Below are 22,540 nucleotides of genomic sequence, written 5' to 3'. Positions count from 1 at the left end.
CAACTAAGTAGGTTTTGAAGGAATGGAGAATTACAAGGAAAATAATAGGAGTTAGAAGACTTTAGCCTGCATGGCTGTTAAATGCATTGCTTTATTAAAGAAAAAAAATATTTACCATGAGAAACTCAAAATTTATAAAATTGGATTATGGAGTGTAGGTGTACTGGGCATTATTTTGCAGGTGCTTCATGCAAACACATGTTTGTATAAGCTATATGTTTTACTACATATATTTCAACTTTTATTCTAATAATACAGATAAGATGGAGAGTTCTCAATGGAATTTGTTTCTAATGAAAAAGAAATAAAGTCACTTCCATTCCCACAAAGGTAAAGAATATGTATCACTTCAAAAGACAAAAATGTCTGGGTGAAATGCTTGAATATTTGAATAGACTTTAAATCCAGCAGTTTTTTGAACGTCAAGTCGTGCTCATTTACTGACCACTTGCTCAGCAACTGTAAGATGTAACATTGGTGCTGAAAAAAACACCATTATGGCCAATTGGAAATCATTTATACCTTCACAATATTCCTCAGCCACCTGAACACTATTATAATCAGTACAATTGTCCTGTTTTTAATTCCCCATCCTGCTTGCAGAGAGATTGGAGAAGGATTACAAGACTATAAATCTGTTTGCTCTTCTACCAATGTTGGCAGCTCATGACTGTGGGGCTGCAAGCTTGTTACATGATCAGTTTGCAATACTTTCTTGAAATCTCTTCTTTTCATCTCTCTGCTCTAATAAAAATACCATAAACAAAGCATCTTTTTAACTGCTAAAACAAATATTTTTTTCAATGATTACCAAGAAAAAAATCATTACTTTTATCTAGTATAATTTACCTGTTCTTGAAGTCTCCTTTCCAGCTGATCTATTAGTCCCACAGCATCTTGAACACAGACTTCTGCTAATTCAGTCCGAAATGCTGCTAGAAGGATATCCTTTTCATTTTGGAAAATTTGTTGAACAGCAGAGAGCAGCTCTGCCCGCCAATCTGAGACAGTGTCAGAGGTTTCAGATGCTACATAAAACTAGAAGAACACAAAATCAATAGTGTGTAAGTATATTAAAGTTTTTAAAAGAATAAATTGTTCTGACTTTTTGTTTATGGTTTATATTATATTTATATGTTATTGAAAATTCTTAGCTCTCGGACTTTTTTATTTAATTAACAATATAATGATTTCCAGTAGTCTTAAGAACAGATTTATGACTATATGTTATCATGCATTTGGTATGCTTTGGCAATTCTTGCTTTATATGAACTTTTTTTCTATTTAAAACAACTTTCCCCATCATGGAAGATTTCCCATTTTCTCTGGAATTCCAAATCACAGACCCAATATATTTGCAGACTGGGGAAAGCTGCTTTAGCCTCTTTAAAGTCACTACTGAAAACAACTGTGAAACTGAAGATTATTATTTAAAGCAGAGTCATAACAGAAACTCTAAATAATATAACAAGTTTTCTTTTTTCTCTAGGAATTCCTGTACTAAAAATTACTATATATATGACTAAAACTATAATGCAGTACACATTTATCAGACATATGAAAGATTGGACTGATACAATTTTTTGAAAAATTAGATGAGGGTTTGTCTCAGCTGATTCTGGTTAAATAAAAGAGGCATTTCCAAAAGATCAAATATAATTTTATAATGTATTTATAGAAACATAAATATTTCGATAAGGAGAGAATTGTCAGGAGAAAGTAACTAGAACCACTCATGAATAATCCCACACAAATTTTATTGCTAGTGACTTATGTTACGAGAACTGCTAAGCTTGTAAGCCGCCCTGAGTCTTCGGAGAAGGGCGTGATATAAATGGAATTAAAATAAATAAATAAAATAAAAATAAATTTCACCAGATTGACTGCATTCCTTTGGGGATGGCAAGATTCAAGGATTCTGGAGGAGGTCTTACTGCAGTGCAACGACTATAAACTCTGATTCCTCTTAACCCCTCTCCACTTTAGCTGGAGGTTCCACCACAATAATATTAATAGAATATTTCATAATATATGTATGTAGCCAGCACAAGTACTGACTACAGTGTAGCCATTCTGGGATCATAATTACCTTAGTTTGTCTGTGAATCTGCATTTTGGCAATTAACTCCTTCAAAGATGAAATACTGCTTAAGAAAGCCATACGTTCCTCTAGCCAGGGTTCTAGTTCTTGTTTAATAGGGACAGCTTCACCTTCACTGTAAGGAAATTCTGTGAGAGAAAGTACCTGTATGCCTTCATGATGAATAGCTCTTAGCAAGCCCTAGGGGGGAAAAACATCCAAGTATGATAGAATTGAGAATGGATCATTGCTATTCCTTTTCCAATGTTAAGAAACTACTTTAAGGATGTGTAAGTGGGAGCGGAAGGAAAGTTTTAATTAGAATTGATAAATAATTTAACTCAGAGTAGGTATCTGGACATGAGGGACGTGGTGGCTCAGTGGGTTAGGACGCTGAGCTTGTTGATCAGAAGGTCGGCAGTTTGGCGGGTCGAATCCCAAGCGCTGCGTAACAGAGTGAGTACCTGTTACTCATCCCAGCTTCTGCCAACCTAGCAGTTTGAAAGCACGTAAAAATGCACGTAGAAAAATAGGGACCACCACGGTGGGAAGGTAACAGCGTTCCATGCGCCTCTGGCATCTAGTCATGCCGGCCACATGACTACGGAGACGTCCTCGGACAAGCGCTGGCTCTTCGGCTTTGAAATGGAGATGAGCACCGGCCCTTAGAGTCGGAAACGACTAGCATGCATGTGGGGGGGGGAACCTTTACTTTTACCTTAGGTATCTGGACACTCATGAAACTGCAAGGATTTTTTTTTTAACCTCATCTGTTTTCTACTCAAAAAAATCAAAATGGATCTTATTCACCTTGATTTTCTTTGGAAGAAAATCCATTGTTGTTTCACCTTCATCTCCTACAGCATCTGATATTGTTTCTGATCCATGGCTCGGAGCCAGGTATATTCCTTGGTTCCAGCCTGAAGCAGAGTCTGAAATAATAAGCTCAGCTGTCAAATCATAAATAGTTTTTTCCAGGTTTTGATAGTCACTCTAAAAATAAAGTTAACCAAAAATTAATATTCCCTTACCATTATATGAACTATCACTGGTAATAGAAGTTACAGACTGTGCTATACCTGGGATTGTCTAAAATAGAACAGAAATTATAGTTAACAATATGATTTTATAAATAAAAATTTGTTTCAAAACTTAAAACTATAGCAAACGCATCAGCATAATACAATTTCCATTTTAAACAATAATAGCAAAATATTCAGAAAGAGATTTGATACTTATTCAGTTATTTACTGCTGGACAATGCAAGATTTATTTATTTATTTGTTTGTTTGTTTTTATATACCGCCCTTCTCCCGAGGGACTCGGGGCGGTGTACAGAGCAAGGTAGGTATACAGTTAAACAATAGTAAAAAACAAATGAAACCCCAAGAGCTATCAGGCCAGGCCGGACTGCTGGAACAGGTAGGTTTTTAAGTCGCGCCGGAAGGTGCGAAGGTCGGGGGCCATCCGGATTTCGGTAGGCAAGCAGTTCCAGAGGATTGGCGCACCCACTGAGAATGCTCTCCCCCTGGGGGCCACCAGCCGGCATTCTCTGACCGGTGGCACCCTGAGGAGGCCTTCTCTGTGGGAGCGCACAGGACGGAGGGGTGTTGACGCTGGCAGTAGGTGCTCCCGTAGGTAATCCGGACCCATGCCATGTAGGGCTTTGTATGTCATCACTAGCACCTTGAATTTCACTCGGAAGGCAACTGGAAGCCAGTGCAGCTCACGGAGGAGAGGTGTGATATGGGAGTATCGGGAAGCCCCCAAAAGTGTTCGTGCAGATCAAACTGTTTCATTGGTGTGGTGCCTTAATAACATTTGTAGAGCAATGAAAATTTTGGCTATGAAAACCAGGTATTGTTAGTATTTTACATAGCACATACCTCTTTATTTCTTAGGACATCTATGGCATTTTTCAAGGCATTACATTCTTCTGTTAACTCTTGTACTGCAATAAATTGTTCTCTTTTCAACAGTTCTGATTCTGAGATGTGTCTCGTTTCCATGTCCATTATTTCAGCAGCATGTAATTCCTGCATTTGTTCAATTTTTTCATTAAATTCTTTTATAAGTTCTGTAACTTCTGCTGAAGAATATTCATTTTGTAAATCAATCTGAATTCCTTCACTTTTCATAAGGAGTTGTGAAGTCTGGTTGGAGCTACTAGTATGCTGTGCTTTTTCAGTCTGACTTGATGCATTTATCCATTTGGTATCTATTTGCTCTGGTTTTATAATATTATTTTCCTTGTTTATATATCCAGCAATTTTTTCTTCTGCCTGGGCTAATTTATTTCTGGTTTGCTCTAGTTCATCTTTAAGACAGATCAGGTTTGATTCTTTTACCTGTAAACAAACAAAAGTTCAGATGATTCTCTTACAGAAAGAAAATACGAATAGTATGGTCTTATTACACCACCCAGTTCTTTGCAAATATTTTGAAATGACAGTTACCCATAAGTATACTTTTTGGACCTGTTTGTAATTCTGCTGCCTTATATTCTCCTTCCACTACAGAAACTCATGAATATCATATCAGTACTAATTAATAGGTAGCAAGTCTAAATTTTATTTTTGATTATTAATACACAGGTGATGTACTGTATAAATTCAAGAATGATGTACTGAGCAGTGGAGAGCAGGGCACAGCATATAAAAGTAACTGTGCAATGCTGTTCAGGAACATATTGTGGTTCACAAGTTGAAAACATAAAAACAGGCTAACAACAAGCAGTCGATGCACACAGTGAGCAAATCTCAGTATGGTGCAGTAGTTAAGATGTTGGATTGGCACAGGTTCAAATCCATCCTTAGCCACAAAAGCTCATTTTGCAACTGCCAGCCAGCCCCTCTCTGCAAACCTAGCCTATTTTACAGGATTTTTTTTTCTTGTGGGAGACAATGGAAGGACACGGTACTATACATCTTGGGCTCGTGAATGGAAAACAAAATAAAAATCAAAGAAATAAAAATAAAGTCAGCTTTTGCCAATAAAGGGAGAAACAGGCTCCGACTCAATCCTGCCAAGACTGAGTGGCTGTGCATACCGGCATCTCGGGAAAACCAGTTTTGTCCATCGTTAACTATGGGGGGTGAGGTGTTACCCCCCGTTGATAGGGCTCGCAACTTGGGCGTCCTCCTGGATTCACGGCTCAGTTTAGAATATCATATAGGAGCTGTGACCAGGGGAGCTTTTGCCCAGGTTCGCCTGGTGCACCAGTTGCGACCCTATCTGGACTGAGATGCCCTACGCACAGTCACTCATGCGCTCGTGACCTCCCGTTTAGACTACTGCAACGCTCTCTACGTGGGGCTGCCCTTGAGGACCACTTGGAGGCTTCAACTGGTGCAGAATGCGGCTGCGTGAGTTTTGATGGGGGCTTCCTGATGCTCCCATGTAACACCTCTATTCCGTGAGCTGCACTGGCTTCCAGTTGCCCTTCGGGTGAGATTCAAGGTGCTGGTGATGACCTATAAAGCCCTTAATGGCTTGGGTCCGGGTTATCTGAGGGAACACCTGCTGCCGGCATCAAGCTCCCTTCTCAGGATACCGCTGGTTAGGGAATGCCGACGGGTTATTCCTAGGGGAAGAGCGTTCTCTGTGGGCGCGCCTGCCCTCTGGAATGATTTACCCGTGGAACTTAGGACCGCCCCCGATCTGCGTTCGTTTCGCCGGGACCTGAAAACCTGGTTTTTCAATCTATCAGGCCTGGACTGAAGGGGTTTTAGCTTTTTTAAATGTTGTTTTAATTGGGCTTAATTAATTTAATGTATTTTAATTCTATATTATTTTTATATTGTATTTTATGCTGCCCTGTAAACCGCCCTGAGTCCTTCGGGAATAGGGCGGTATAGAAATTTAAATAAATAAATAAATAAATAAATAAATAACTGCCACCTGCTCTGTAGATTTCATTTAGCAAAGTTTATTTAGTTTGGGCCACTGTACTATAATAAAAATTTTCTTGTCAGATTTTTCCATCTGTAGATCACATTTTAAGATTATTGCTATTGTCTTCCTTAAAATGTATACATAAATCTAGCTCAATGTTTACTTTTAAATAAAAGCCTTAGTAATAGTGCTTAATTTCTTACTTATTGACAAATCATGAAAAAAATATATCTCACAGCAAATCTTCCAAATATTTGAAAGTTTAGTTCTAGATTACATCAAGATAGCATGACAGTATAAAAAGCAGCTATGTAATAATCATAGAATTAACTGAAATCTCTACATCCTTCCAATATGCTTTTAATTATTTAATGCTTTTATTTTGTACTCTTCAAATATATTGCTCCCAGCAACTTTCAGTGCAAAATGCAACAGATGTTTATTTTATTCTTACCAGTAACGCTTCTTTCAATTTCTCTGCTTTTTCTTTGTAGTTATTAAGCTCTTCCTTGACTGCAGCTGACTCCACTCTGACTTTTTCTAATTCAAGATAATTTCCTTGCTTGTTTTCATCCAGCTCTGTGACCATCTAAATTATTAGTACCAAAACAGTAATTCATGCAAGTATAAATTAACTTACATATATGAATTCAGTATTTCTTAAGTTACTATGTTAAGGTAGTATCTCACATTGGTAGTAGTTTAAAAGTATAATGGAGGATGAGTCCTGACTTAAATTAACCCTTGGCATAAAGATTTAAGCATTTTCCCAGTTCACTGCCCAATGAAAGTGGTTACTGGTATGAAGCTAAGATGGCAGAAACATATATGTTGGTAAAGTCTTCATCACCAGTTTTTGTAACAAAAGGTAACCACAAACAATGGCTTTACTGTCCATGTATCACTTTTTTTGTAAAATGCCTGATGATGGGCCAGTCTAGTGCTGTTTTAGACATTTTATTGGTATTTTACATTACAGTTCTTTTATTGTTTGAATTTGTACTTGGCTTTGTTCTGTAAGATAATATAGAAATACTTTATTCTACTCATTTTCAGTTTCTCCATTTTCAATTGTTACAGCCCATTTCTCTCAAAATGATGTTTGAAGAATAACTGACTCATTTAATATTTGAAGAAAACAATTTCAAGCCATACATACCTGCATTTGCATCTTTCTTTCCCCAGAGCTTGACAATTTCTCCCTTTTATGTCTTTGTTCTATTTCTGTTAGCAGTTGTTGAAGTTTAACAAGTCTCTCTTCCTTTTCTTTTGTCTCCTTCTGTACTAATTCCAGTTTTGTTCTTTCTAGTTGAAGATTATTCTGTGCATCTGCAAGTTGGCTCTGCATCTCTGAAAGTTTCTCTGGTAACTCTAATAACCTAACTGTTGCCTCTTCCCTACCGATATATTTTGCATTTTCTAATGGAATAGATAGGGCTTCTTCTTTGCTATCTTCTGGAACTGCAGCTACCAGGGGAGAAAGCTGACTTTGCTCCAGAATCAGATTCAATTCAACCTGATTCTGAAGGGATGCAGCAGCCTTTTGCTCAAGGGCTTCTTCTAACTCCATTATTCTTTGTTTGAGCTTGTTTGACTCCATATGGGCTTGGTCTTTGAAATCCTTGAAATGCTTGTTGCATTGGATTAGCTCTAAATCCTTTTCTTCTAGATCTTTCTCAAGTGCCTTTAAATTTATACTTATTCTCGAAGCATCTTCTTCCATCTTTGTACTTATTTGTACATTGCCACTTCTTATTGGCATATACTTATACTTTTCTCTAGTTTTTTCAAGTTCTTCTTTCAGTATATCTAGTTCCTTCTCTAACTTTACTATGTTAATTTGTTTTCCTTCAAGTTCATTCTTTGCAACGCATAACTGCTTAACATTATTTTCCACTTGTATCACTAAATCATCCTTTTCTGCCATTACAATATCAAGCTGGTGTTTTAAATTATCTATATCATCTTGGGTCAGTGAAAAGTCCAAAGGTATCTTGTGTTCAATATTCACCATTTCCTGCTGGAGTTTTTCAATAACTTCATTCAGCTGTTCTATTTCTTGTTCATTTTTCTGCTTGACACGTTCTTGATCACTCTTTAAAATTTCTATTTGGGCTTCGAGTTCTTTTATGTGCTCATTTTTCTGCTCAACCAACTAAGCAGAATTGAAATAAAAACGAAGAAAAAATATTATGAAGGGCAAAAATCTTGTTTTTATGTCACTAATTATATTTCTTTATATTATATTAAATATACCAATGCTTTTTATATAAAATTTGTAAAAGGTAAATCAGAGTAATTCATATTTTATTTAAATGATATTGTTTTATTCAGATGTAATATTTTAATGTATTATGGGGGGGTTATTGGTCACTGTATGCATTTAAAAAACCTATTTAGTTGTGAGCAAATAAAAGCTCTCCACTATGAGAAAATAATTGGCAGAAAAAATAACACAAACCAACCACTAACAATTAAAATTACAGGAAACTGTACCAATTGTAAAAGTTCTACTATGCCACAAACTGTAAATAAAGAGAGGGATAATATGGAATATTAATTATGTATTATAGATTATAAAGTATCTTTAAGAAACATCCATGCAAATTCTATTTTGAAGTACAATTATATGTATTTTAGTCCCTGTCCTAACATGTTTATTACTTGCTTAAACAGATGGTATCACTAAGGATTCCATAAGTTATTACTTTATTATCTGTTGTAATTTCCAGCTGCTGTTGCAATTTTGAAGTTTGTTCATGGAGTTCATGGATTTTCTGTTCCTTTTCCTGTATAATCTGTATATATTTCCCAGGAATTTGATGATGACCTTTTATAGAAGTATCTTCAGGATTCTGGATAGCTTGACCTAATTTTTTCATGCCCTCCTACAGACAAAAAAACAGTAACATGAAATTAACTTGTAGATTCCCTTCACTAATTATTTTCATTTTGTCAGAGGAATAAACTGAAACAAGAAAATATTTTCAAATAGCATTTTATAAATAGTTAAATACCTAGAGTTTTCATACTTTTTCATAATTTTCAGATTTCACAAACTCAAGTTACATTCATTCAACACAGGAAAGAAGAACTTGCTTTCTTCTCAAATAATACCTTAAATGATTTATTTTCTTGTTCAAGTTCTTGTTGTCGAGTTGTAGACTCTTTTAGCTGAATTTGTAGCTGCATCTGTAACTGCTGCACTTCTTCATTTTTGTTTTCTAGTTCTTCACGGAACTGTTCTAATTGTTCCTCAAGATTTATGATCTGTATATCCAAAATAAGTGGCAAAGGAATAATTTATTTTATGTAAACAAGAAGAGAATTTTTTTTAGCAACACTTGTTTTGAGGAACAAGCTACTAAATATTTTCTTTTAAATATTAAAAAGATATTCTCAAACCTTCAAGCATAAAATATGATTTATTCATATATCCTCAACACTACAAAGATGAGAGTGAGCATTTGATAATTTAAAAATAGGCAGATGATGCTAGGGTGGAATTATGTTATATGACAATTTTTAACATAATTTGGGTATATTTTAAGTGTATCTCAGTGAATAACCTGTTTGCTGGATTTCAAGCTAAATTTCCTTCTTTGTTCATAGATAACTTAATGCATCCTTCCATCAATGAAGTTCTAAATCATTACCATTTCTCTTATCTAAAAATGAATTAGCAAAATCATGTTGATTTACCTTCAGTGTGGATTCTTGGCAAACAACTTCCAATACAGTTTATCTTATCTTATCAATATAGGAGAATTAGAGAAATGTCAAATATTTGGTTAAAACTCAATATGGTCTTCAAAATAATTAAAAATATCATACAAAAATATCTATGACGCTTGTAATGTGTGCTGAGTATATAATGATACTAATATTTATGGTGGGGATTAGAGCTGCATTTGTTTTAGGGTTATTTTGTAACTCTTTTGTAACTTTTAATTGAGTGTGTATTATAGGCCAATAGTTTTTGAATCAAGGTATCTCAAAAGGGCTAACTTAAAAGAATGTGTCCAAAATCCGGGATCTGTTACTTCTGTGAGATTGAAAATTCAAGGATCCTCAGACCAGTTGCAATGGCAAAGGAGTGCCCTGCAGCATTGCTTCACCACCCTGCAACACTGCCATAGTCACGTGTGGTTTCTGATGCCCCCTGCTAGCTTCGCACAAACAAAAGCCAATTGCAAAGCAGGCAGGAAGCTGCAAGTTGCTCTTGCTCCCACTGCTTTTTTGCCCATCCATGGTAATTTTATTTATCTATTTAGGTAAGGAAATTTTTTTGAAGCAATATGAATGAATGAGTCATGGGTTATCTAGTAGTAAAATAAATGGAACATGGTGGTTTTTTTTTAACCTATAATTTGTTTTTACTCTCTCTGAATAATTTTCTGTAAGTTTAACAAACTTTTTTGAGCACAAACTTTTTTGATCAACAGAAAACCAAGCTTATACGGAAACATGAATTCTTTTGCCCCAAAGGGGCTTTTCCAGAAGGCAACTGGGCCTTCTTGGTTTTTTCCCCCCCTTGAATATGTTTTGCTTTTCATCCAAGAAGCTTCTTCAATTCAGCCAGAACTGAAGAAGCTTCTTGGAGGAGAAATGAAACATTTTCAAGGAAAAAACCAAGAAAGTCCAGTTGCCTTTTAGAAAAGCACCTTTGGGACAACCATGATTTGGATAATTGAGAATCTGCACAGATATGAATTCCTTTATGCCTCATATGAAAAATTCAATTCAAATAGTGAAAATTCTGAATAATTAAAAAAATACTCTACCTCTTTTTCCTTTCTGTCTACAGCTTCTTGCTCAGCCTGTAGCTGTGCTTCTAGAGGCCAGTCCCCCTTTATAGTTGCAGACCCAAATTGCTTTCTTTCTTCCACCTTTAAAGTAAGTATATTTAACTATCACTTCTTTAAGTCAGTTCTTTTGATTATTAAGTAAAGCAAGTTATGTTGATAATAACACTGCACAAATAATTATAAATAAAATGGTCTACCCAAAAATACCTTTTGCATATTGTCTGCATTGATCATTAAAGCTTGTTCCAGTTCTTGGATTCTACATTCTAATTTCTCAATTTCTTCATTCCGTTCTTGCACATCTCTCTGAAGTTGCTCCTTAGAGAGCAAAAGCTCACTGCATTTGTCTGTTTTCTCTTGAAGATGATTTGTTAATTCTTCAATCTGGTGGCAAACCAGAGGAAATGCATATAGGCTATAATTCAAACACAAATTTGCTACAAACTATGGTAAGTAAAATTGTATGAAATAGGAAAAAAGAAGGATGTACATGTATTTAAAAAACCTTAATGTCTGGAGGAAATCACAAGCAACCAAAATCAAATAAGTAAAGAGAAATCAGAAAAATGGAGAATGCTGGCTGTTTGGTTTTGAGCTAACTGGAACATTTCCATAGCAAGAAAATATTTGGACAGAGCTGGGGGTGGGGAGGGAAAAACCCCCAGACTAAGTACTAACCAATCACAACTACCTTCAGGGATCTACCAATATACTACAAACTGTAAGTATAGAGAGGGACAATATAAGAGAGCAAATACGTATTTCTCAAAGGTAGATTTATTTTTATTTATTTATTAAATTTATATGCTGCCCATCTTGTGATTTGAGGCGACTCTGGGCAGCTTACAATGTAATAAAACAAAGATATAAAAACAATTATAAATATAAAAACTAATTAAAATTACAAAAGATTAAGGACAGACTAAAAGACCATAGTTTTGAGAGGAGCAGCAGTGGTGCCTTCTTTATTACTGCATCAACTACCTACAGCCTACAGCTTCTCTTTCAGGGCCCCATGCCAACCAGCACATTCATATTTTAAAGTTCTTCCTGAAGGCCAGAAGAGCAGGCAGAGATCACTACTGGCAGCAAGATATTCCAAAGAGTGGGGGCCACCTCAGAAAGACTCTTCTCCTAGACCGCACCCGGCCAAAATTCCTTGGCTGATGGATGTGATTGAGGCAGGCCAACTCTTTCTGCCAGTGTGAGTTAGGCAGGCTGATCCCATTGGGGAAAGATGGATTCTCAAGAGATCCTGGACCAGTGCTATAAAGGGCTTTAAAAGTAATGACCAATACATAATCTAAGGGTAGATAACCAATACCCATCAAAGTGAACTGTGGCGTAGGTTTTAAGAGATTATTTCATATACTGAAATTACAAACATATCCATAGACATACACACACATGAAAACATACAAGTCTGATAATTGTGATTTTTTGATGACAGAAGTCCTTCTATGTTCAAGTTATAATACAGAATTATAACTATTCTATATTATACCTATTGGAATTTATGGCCTTTAGGCTAGATTCTGTGTTTGTGTGTGTGTGTGTGTGTGTGTGTGTGTGTGTGTTCAGAACTTATTGTGCAAAGTTACATCAGAACTGAAAAAGTAGACAGATAATCCACGCCTGATGTTGTGGCCAAATGATCAAAATTCAAGTGTTTGGCGGTCTTACTGCACTTAGAAATGCAGGGGCACTTCAACTCCCCCCAGCCTGCCTATCTCCCTTTTGGCCATCTTGCACCATGCTTAGAAGCATAGCAAACAGTCCCAGCTCTTGGGCCCATTCTAACATCCCAGGAATTTTCAGCTACTACTATACAACTCAGCAAACATCAGCAAGCATTTGTTCATCTAGCTGTCTTCTTTCCCAGTTCTCTCCAATAGTTTCTCATCTTTTGTACCCAGCCACCTCTGCTAAAAACATAGACACCTCACTGCCTTTGCTGCCTTGTCTTTGACTTTTGGCTACCATGCTACCTCAGGCACACCAGTTTCTTCAGCAAGTGCTTCCTACAAGTGGCTCTCCAGACTGCCCAAGCAGTGTGGTACCAAGCTGAAGCATCCATGAACCCCAATAAGCACCAGCAAGTTCACCTACCTACCTTCTCTCCCAGTCACCCACACCAACCTTTGTATTTTTCGCATCCAGACGTTGCAGCCAGAACAGAAGCACTTCACTGTCTCTTTTTTGCACACAGCTTCCCTGGTGAATGTTTTGTACATGTGGCCCCCTAAGCCTTTGGAAAGCTGTGATGGTTTTAGAGGATGGGGCGGAATTGGAGACAGTCCCTCACTCTACTGAAGGTCAGGACAGGGAAGGCTTGCCTTGGCAGGGCTACTTGTTTAAGGATCCATGATTCTTGGTTAATGATTGTAACGGGAAGTGCTGAGATTGCCATCCTAAGTTGCTGTGGTCATGTGACATCCCACTTTACAACTGAGTTACTTAGCAATGCAAATTTCATGCCGATATGGTTATAAGTTAAGGACTACCTCTCTGCAAGTGTTCTAAGGGTGTGAGGTTTTTTTTGGGGGGAAAACTACTGATCGGCTCCTCCCCCTCCTCTGTGTTTCCCCAGGAAGCTTTTTATATATATATAAACTTACCTCCTACATTACCATACAGCCATAGTTTATGCATTCTTTGCAATGCTTGTGCTTTGCCATACTTTGTAAATCTTAATTACCATAAAAATTACTGTAAAAAGGGGCTTAAACACAGAATAGCACTTGTCATTAAATTCAAACATATGTATATACCCATAAGATTCTGCAGAGTCTCACCATTAATTCTCAAAAAGCCATATTAGCAAAAAGGCAGCTAAAAATTTCAGAGGAAAGATTTAATATGTGCAAGTTAATATGGAAAAAAGCCCTAAAGAGTTTATTCTCACTTATGTAGCTCAGTCTAAATCTTATTCTTCTGGTTGATTATTAACATAAAAACTAAGGGAGTGCCACATAGTCACAGTTCATACAATGTCACAAATGAATTATCCCTTTATCTTACCTCTCTATTTTGATGTTCACTGACTGGTTGCAATCTCTGAGGAATTTTAAGCTGTTGCTCAAGCTTTTGTATTTCTTGCTGGAAAACATCTCTCTCATGCTCCCTATCAATTGCCTGCTCCTGAAATGTAAGCCGTTATATATATGTGTATTTTTAATGGGAAATATCAAAATGTAATGCACAATACAGATAGTTCTCGACCCTATGACCAATTGTTCAGTGACTGTTCAAAGTTACAATGGTACTGAGTAAATGAGGGTTATAAGTGGTCCTTGGACTTCTGGCTGCCCCAGAATCTCCATGGACATGTGATCATAATCTGGGTACTTGGCAACCAGTTTCACTTACTATCAGTTTCCAAATGATCATGGAGATAACATGATTGCCATTTGTAACCATTCCTCTGGCTTCCCCAGAAGGTCAATGGGGAAACTATGGGTAGGTCACAACTCTTTAGAATAAGCCTTTCCAACTCACACATCCTATTTCAGCTCCTCTATGCTGCAAAAGCCACTCATGCACCCCACCCAGCCTCCCTGACCCTCTCTTGCACCCCTGTGCAACCTCTCTGACTCATGCCACAACTACACACAACTTCCTTGACCTGCACAGTGACTTTTGTGCACCCCTTCACATCCTCTCATCTCTTGTGCAGTCATGGCTGCATGGCAGTTCTTGTTTGTTTCCTCATACACTCCTTGAGATAACACTTCTCACTCACTTTGCCTGCACAACACTTCACTCCCTCCCCACTTGGCAACACCACTTACTTGCCTGCTGGTTTGGCACTTACAACTTCCTGCTGGCTTTTCTATGAGTTTGGCTGTTAGAAGTTGGCAGGAAGTTGCTCAGATAATGACTGTGAGATTCAGTTAACAACAGCAACTGGGACTATAAGGATTTCTATTGTTAAGCTTAATGATGGAAATTCCGGTCCTAATTGTTATTGTAAGTCAAGGATTACTTATATCTTGTTTTCAACTTATTACAAAATATAACAGGAACCACTGATGTCTTAAAATACTATTAAGTTAGTTCCATAAAACCTTAGTAATGATTTGTGATAATTAGAGTGTGACAAGAATTGAGAATGAGTATGTGTGTATTGTTCTTCATATGGAACATCAACCCCATTCTGTACATTTACATACAACACTACACAACTTAGACAAGCAATACACAAAGTAGCAGCATCTTTTTTTCCCTCAGATCTTTTGCAATGTGATTCAGTAATCAAGCAGTTTGTTTACATTATTCATTAGAAACAAAATCCAAGTAGATACTCAGCAAATATATAAAATCAATGGCAATTTTAGCATAAAATTATGCTATATGTTATGTCAGAAAAATTGTAATTAGTTTTCCAATCTTTTTACACAGAAATCACTTTAGGTTTGAAATGTTATAGAAGTCCAATTGTACTGGAAATCCTTTAGCATTGTTTCAACATTATCAGAAATGCTTTACTCCTGAATCAAGGCTTTTTAAAGAGTTTAAGCTGAGATTGGTTCAAATTAAAAACATTTTTCACAGTGACTGTTTACAATGATAACCTTGTATAAATCAAATTAATTTTAAATACGAAAACATAGCCATCTTATTTTTTTTTTTACAAAAAAGCCTGTTTACTATGCTATTTTTTTAAAAAAGTCTAAATTGTGTATGACATAAGCATTTTAATGCATTGTGCTAATTGAGGTTTTGTTGAATTCTCTGTTTTTATTCTGTTGTAAATTATGTGTGGATTGAGCTCATCGTTTTACTTACATCTAGAAATTTTTTTGTTTTCTCAAGCTGTTTCTCTAGAGCTTGGTTTTGCTGCCTTAGATCCATTAGCTCTGCATTTTTTTCTTGCTCTAGCTCCAAAAACTGGTTGACCTGCTCCTCTATATCAGTTTCCAGTGCCTTCACCTGCTTTTGAAGGTAATTGTATTCTTTTTCAGCCTGCCGCTGCACTTCTATTTTTTCTTTCATTAACTTTTCTGTCTCCGCCAACAACTCTGTTTAATAAAGCATAACTTATTATATGTGGATAGTTAATATTGCTTTATAAAATAAATTCACTCCCAAGATGACAAGTTTATGCTACAGCATAATAAAGGATGAAAATAACTTTGGGTTTCACCAAAATTATGTGATAATTTTCAATAAATAGAAATAATAATATCTGCATGGTTTAACTTTCCTGATAGAATTATATATTTATTTTCATTAATACTATAGAAAATGTAAATGGCATTAAAACCCAACTGTCTTCTCATCCTGTAGGATTGTTCCAATTGAAACATAAAAATTCTCACAAATGACACACACAACATTTTAATGTAAAATAATTTAGACCTTCACCTGGTGAGTTATAGGAGAACCCCCCCCCAACTATTTCTTACCTTCACCTGGAATTTTCAATCAGTTAACTTCCTCCCTCCAATTTTTTAAAGAAACTTTTAAAAGACAAATGCAAAGAAATGAAGAACTTAGGGATATGTGACAAGGGAGCTATAGCTGCAGATGTACATTCCAAAATGCTCCAGTAACATTGGCATTTTAATATGATTTTGAATGCTATGTTATTTCTATCCAAAATACAGGTAATTCTCATATCCTAACAACCTCTTCCAAATTGCACTGATGGTGGCAAGAAACATCCAGTGATTTTTTTATATATATGACCTGAAGCTTCAGATGCTATTGAGCAGCATATAAAACTTCACATGCCAAGACAATTTCCAGTTTACTGAGGTAACATCAAACGGGAAGCATAATGCATACATTGCTTAATGTTATATATAATCAAAAGTAATACCAAGATTATATACGTTATGTTTCAGTCCTTTAATTGGTATACATGCTGTAATCATGAATCATTTCTTGATTGAGAAATATTAAAAATAATAGATTTTTGGATTTAAGTCTTTGCCAAATGAAGAAAAAAGCATCACCAGATAATGGTCTTTTGGCAGGTTTTTTTTTTGCATCTTACTATATAGATTTTTGTACCATCATCTTCCATCACACTTGCTTCCTCAAATATCACACATGAGTTTTATTTGACAAAGATCTCTATATGCAGATTATTATATGAATGCAGAAATTATTAGCTGATTAAGATGATGGTTATTGAAGTAATTAGAATTTTAAAAATATTAATACTGTAAAATTGTGAGCAATTGTTATTCAAAATAAAGGTGTGAACATGAAACACAGTATCAAAGCTGCAGGCTAGTAAAGTTAATGTCAATAAGCCGAAAGCCCAAAGAGAGACCATGATTAACAAGAGTCAGTAGCTGTTAAATCTTCCACCCAATGAAAGATTTGCCATGCAATATACAAACACACCTGCTTGGGAAGCTGCATCGACTGCAGCATCTACTAGGCCTAGGAGAACAGAAAAAAACAAGAAGCAAAGTAATTCACATGCCATCTCTAGCTTTCTCAAGCTGAAATACTATATGAGAAAAATGAAGCCGAAGACAGAATAAAGAGTTCAGTAAAATGCCCAATGAATTAAAAAATGTGATTGATTTATTAAACACAACTGTTAAGATATTTTTTCCAAGTTTCCATTTATTTTTCTCTAAAATGTTGCAGACAGCTATTCACATAATACTTTTATTATACATTAGAATATTGTTGAATTAAAAAGTGGCATACCTTCCTGCCATTTTTCTTATCTTCTCTGTTGCTCTGTATCTATCCAATGTATCTACTGTACCTGTTCCATACTTTATGCCTTCCGTCCTCATCATTACCAGTTTGTATATACTTAACATACTCATCCTGCACGTGACCACCATGCTATCTCTCTGAGGCCATGTCTATTGCCAGTCTTTCATCTTCCCAGTGCTTAAACACCTCTCCCCAAAAAGGTTTTCCACAACATGTGTGCTCTGAACAAAGTATGTGCTACACTCTTGGCATGGACTGCCCAACAGTGCCTGATCCATGCAGGGAACTCTCCATGAAAATAACATTTTGGATATCCATTACCCATTTTGACTAGTCTTTCAACATTTTAAAAAATCAATTCTATCCATGCATCTTTTTAATTAGTTAGGTGCCATAAATTGGACAAGACCCTGTTAACATTATGGATAAATGAGTGTCACCTCTAAATATGCTTGATGCTCCAGATCAATTTTAAAAGGTAACAAAGGAGAAGAATGGTTCCTTTCTCAGTTCTGCTGATGAAAGCAATTACATTAAAGAACTGCACTAAATCTTGCTAAATATAAAATGAATATGTTATTAATGCCCTTCCATCTATTGTAGCAACCTATACATTATATAAAAGCAGAAACAAAATTGAGTGAATGACTCTTTGTTCCCAGTAAATGCTGTCTAAAAATGTCTGGATCTGAGGCATTCCTCCCCAAGTCACCCCCTGCATCTCACTGACTTTATATCCTGGAGATCTTTTGAAATGCCCGGTCACACAGAAAACAACTAACTCAGAAGGCTTAGATCACCCATTACACATCTATAGTCTATTAGATATTAAATAATAAAACCATACATATTTGGAAGACTCAAAAAATACATACGTTGTTCTATGGGTCCTGCATCAGCTTTCATAGCATCCTTTTGTCTGAAGAGCAATTCTTTCTCTTCTTGAAGGTGATGTCTCTCAGCCTCTAATTCCTGTAATTTGTTACCTGTACGAAGTAGCTCTTGTTCAAGATGCTCTATTACCTCTGCCTTTTCCTGGATTTGTTTTTCCATAAGTGATTTTTCATCTGCATAAACATCAATAAGATCTACGGAAAAACAGAGATGTCCAAATGAAGCATAATAATTTTTGAGTAAAATATTTTAAAACCTTCTGAAAAAAAATATGAATAGCATGGTCACAGCACTGTAATTTTATACCAAAAAACTTTATCTGCCCAAGTAATAAAAATTGAAATACTATACTGTAATATTAATGCTATATTCAAAGATGAAACATTCATTTTTTTTAAAAAAGGAATTTTTATGGAGATGAGTGTCAATATATGAATTTGATAATATTCTAAAAAATATAAAGAACAGTTGCTGGAACTGGGTATGTCTAGTTTAATGAAAAGAAGGACGAGGGGGGACTTGGTAGCAGTGTTCCAATATCTCAGGGGCTGCCACAAAGAAAAGGGAGTCAAGCTATTCTCCAAAGTGACTGAAGGCAGGACAAGAAGCAACGGATGGAAACTAGTCAAGGAGAGAAGCAACCTAGAAGTAAGGAAAAATTTCCTGACAGTTATAACAATCAATCAGTGGAACAGCTTGCCTTCAGAAGTTGAGAATGCTCCAGTACTGGAAGTTTTAAGAAAAATTGGACAATCATTTGCCTGAAATGGTATAGGCCCTGCCTTAGCAAGGGGTTGGACTAGAAGACCTTCAAGGTCCTTTCCCCTGTTATTCTGTGTTCCATATTCTGTTACATATTCTGTATTTAGTCTCCATTGTTAGAACACTGTTATAATGGAAATTTAATAAAGCAATGTCCTAAAGTTGATAGAATTCCAGATAAGGCATGGTTTCTGTTCATTTTCATTATATGTGAAGTCTAATATGTATATTTCCTTATTTGTGAATAAGTGTTCCTTTAATACATATATTATATGATACAATATGGTGGTATCTACACATTTACAATTTTTAGCTGATTGCCAATTGTGCAAGACTATAGTATTAAATGATTATGATAGAAAATATTCATTGGAAAGATGAACTGATATAAAAAATGTGTGTGTAAATGTGTGTAGACAATTCACAATTTTTTCCTAGCTGAAGAATGGTTACAGCTAAATCTTACAAAGTTATGACTTTTTTGTTATCCCTGTATTTCACTTCTTACAGTATGTAACTTGATCTATCCTGAGAACAACTAAGAACATTCATAGATATATAACAACTAAACAAGCCTAACCATTCAGTTCAGAACTTTTCCTTTATGCTAGTGTAAGTGATTTTAACATATGAATTGTTCATTTATGAAGAAAATGTCTTGGAAATAATATGTACCTATTAACAAAACTTAAGTGGTGTTTATTGTTCAGTTTAATGTTTTTAATAGTTCAAAATCTAAAATATCAATAATTTTATGAGAATTGATATATACACATTTGTAAAACTATTATTTATTGCAAACATAATCTGATTACCAGCAGGCAATATTCCAAAAAGCAATAATAAATATTAGTATGTCTATACTAAATCTAATAAACTGTGGATGAATGATTAAACAATAATACGTTCCCTTGCACACTTCAATATTATCAGTATTGAATTATGTTGAAACATCTAATAATGCTCTCAGCAGAGAGTTTACTGATGATAAATTCCCAGATTACGTATATGCAGTAATACAGGCAGTTTTTCAACAGGTCAAATTTCAACAATTCAACATGTTAAATTTATTACTTCACAGTTGAATGCACCACAACACTTCAGTGTTAAACTCTTCCTTGGGAATTTCTTTTGTTAGTATCAAGAATTGTACATAAGTAGACTTGGTTTTTCATTAAAAAGATCCTCCAAGAACGAAATTACAGAATGTGTGTGTCTGTTTTTGTGCATTTGGATCAAATGCCCCACAATTAATAAGGTAAAATTCCCCAGAATTATTATATAGTAAAATATTTCTATATTTTAGAAAAGTAGTCACTGTAATGGATAACATGCATATATAGATATCCGTATATAGAAGGGCACTTTGCAATAAGAATATATATCAGAAGAGTATAGATACTTTGCTATGCTGTTTAGGTTAATACACCTGTGAATGTGTTTTAAGAATAGATTGTGAAAAAAATCTTAAAATTTTATTCAGGACAGCTGTTTTAAAAATGCTGAGAAGCATAAGTATCTGCTAGAAAATGTTCATCTTCAGATGAAATGCAGATGCAATTCCAAAGAGCTCTTTCTAAAGATTTTATAAAGATAATGTGTGGCTGTATCAGTGTACTAGTTATAATACAATCCTATACTGCTTATTTTAAATAATTTACATACAAAGAAACACAATTTTTGAATGAGGGGGACTATTTTTTTTCATTATTTGGGGGGTGGGGTGGGCTGCAGATTTTTTTGGTAACTTTATCATATGCAAAATGACAGATGGTTCTTAGCAAATAATAATAATAATAATAATAATAATAATAATAATAATAATAATAATAATAATAATAATAATAATAATAATAATAATAATAATAATAATAATAATAATAATAATTAGTAGTAGTAGTAGTAGTAGTAGTAGTTGGAAGGGACCTTGGAGGTCATCTAGTCCAACCCCCTGCTCTGGCAGGAAACCCTATACCATTTCAGGCAAATGACTGTCCAGTCTCTTCTTAAAAACTTCCAGTGTTGGAGCATTCACCACTTCTGGAGGCAGGTTGTTCCACTGATTAATTGTTCTAACTGTCAGGAAGTTTCTCCTTAGTTCTAGGTTGCTTCTCTCCTTGACTAGTTTCCATCCATTGCTTCTTGTCCTGCTTTCAGGTGCTTTGGAGAATAGCTTGACTCCCTCTTCTTTGTGGCAGCCCCTGAGATACTGGAACGCTGCTATCATTTCACCCCTCACCCTTCTCTTCGTTGAACTAGACATACCCAATTCCAGCAACCGTTCCTTATATGTTTTAGCCTCCAGTCCCCCAATCATCTTTGTTGCTCTTCTCTCTACCCTTTCTAGAGTCTCAACATCTTTTTTACATCGTGGTGACCAAAACTGGATGCAGTATTCCAGGTGTGGCCTTACCAAAGCATTGTAAAGTGGTAATAGTACTTCACTTGATCTTGATTCTATCCCTCTGTTAATGCAGCCTAGCACTGTGTTGGCTTTTTTGGCAGCTGCAGCACACTGCTGGCTCATATTGAAGTGATTGTCTACTAGGACTCCGGGATCCCTCTCACAGTTACTACTATTGAGCAAGCTACCACCTATACTATATCTGTGCATTTGATTTTTCCTGCCTAAATGTAGAACCTTACTTTTTTCATCACTGAATTTCATTTTGTTAGATAGCGCCCAGTGTTCGAGTATGTCCAGATCCTCCTGTATTTTAAGCCTATCTTCTGGAGTATTGGCTATTCCTGCCAGCTTGGTGTCGTCTGCAAATTTGATGAGTTCCCCATCCCCTCATCCAAATCGTTAATGAAGATATTGAAGAGCACTGGGCCCAGAACAGAGCCCTGGGGCACCCCACTACACACTTCCTTCCATGTAGATGTAGTTCCATTGAGGACCAGGCACTGTGTGCGGCCTCTCAGCCAGCTACGAATCCATCTGGTGGTGATGCTATCTAACCCACATTTTTCTATCTTATCAAGTAGTAGGTTGTGATCTACTTTATCAAATGCCTTACTGAAGTCCAAGTAAATTATATCTACAGCATTCTTAATGCTTAGGTTACCGAATAGAGTAGAGGCTTCATAAGAAAGCTTTTCTCCTTCCCCTTCAACTAGAGTCCTGGTAAGGACATAGCCGAGTTGTGATCAGAAGCGAAGGGGGCAATTGTTTAGATACTTTCTAAGGAGTAATTTTGTTTTGTTTTTTTACAAGGATTGGTACCTGAAAATTAAACTGGAAAATGCTATACGCAAATTCTCAGGGTAACAGATCTAGACTTAGCAGAATTTAGATATAACAGACAAATGTCTTACTCAGACAACACTTTGAAAGAATAGATTTATTCCTTATGTAGGAAAGCTATCTGGATTGTGCTTACTGTGTCCTCAAAGAAATGGGTATGCTTCTGTG

At 35.8% G+C, this 22,540-nt stretch overlaps 1 protein-coding gene across 7 annotated transcripts in view; it reads right to left on the bottom strand.

Annotated features, from left to right (window-relative positions):
- The window catches only part of AKAP9 (A-kinase anchoring protein 9), a 127,939-nt gene that overhangs the window by 25,877 nt on the left and 79,522 nt on the right, over positions 1–22,540 (bottom strand). For 6 of the 7 annotated variants that reach the window (XR_014028654.1, XR_014028655.1, XM_081345583.1 and 3 more), the window contains 15 exons: positions 18,345–18,557; positions 17,140–17,178; positions 15,571–15,803; positions 13,804–13,923; positions 10,990–11,166; positions 10,759–10,863; positions 9,092–9,244; positions 8,683–8,862; positions 7,134–8,129; positions 6,429–6,563; positions 3,967–4,428; positions 3,112–3,169; positions 2,891–3,012; positions 2,090–2,281; positions 850–1,038 (listed from right to left, as the gene is read on the bottom strand). Coding sequence is in view for 5 of the 7 variants with exons in the window: in XM_081345583.1 (XP_081201709.1) it covers positions 850–1,038; positions 2,090–2,281; positions 2,891–3,012; positions 3,112–3,169; positions 3,967–4,428; positions 6,429–6,563; positions 7,134–8,129; positions 8,683–8,862; positions 9,092–9,244; positions 10,759–10,863; positions 10,990–11,166; positions 13,804–13,923; positions 15,571–15,803; positions 17,140–17,178; positions 18,345–18,557 (3,374 nt within the window). In the remaining 2 variants the exon portion in view is untranslated. The remainder of the gene's footprint in view (positions 1–849; positions 1,039–2,089; positions 2,282–2,890; positions 3,013–3,111; positions 3,170–3,966; positions 4,429–6,428; positions 6,564–7,133; positions 8,130–8,682; positions 8,863–9,091; positions 9,245–10,758; positions 10,864–10,989; positions 11,167–13,803; positions 13,924–15,570; positions 15,804–17,139; positions 17,179–18,344; positions 18,558–22,540) is intronic. The other variant, XM_081345585.1, reaches the window with a different exon arrangement.

Source organism: Vipera berus (assembly GCF_964194415.1).
Source record: "Vipera berus genome assembly, chromosome: Z".
Taxonomy (NCBI): Eukaryota; Metazoa; Chordata; class Lepidosauria; order Squamata; family Viperidae; genus Vipera; species Vipera berus.
Note: the sequence above shows the minus strand (reverse complement) of the source record. Positions and strands in the feature narration are given on the sequence as shown.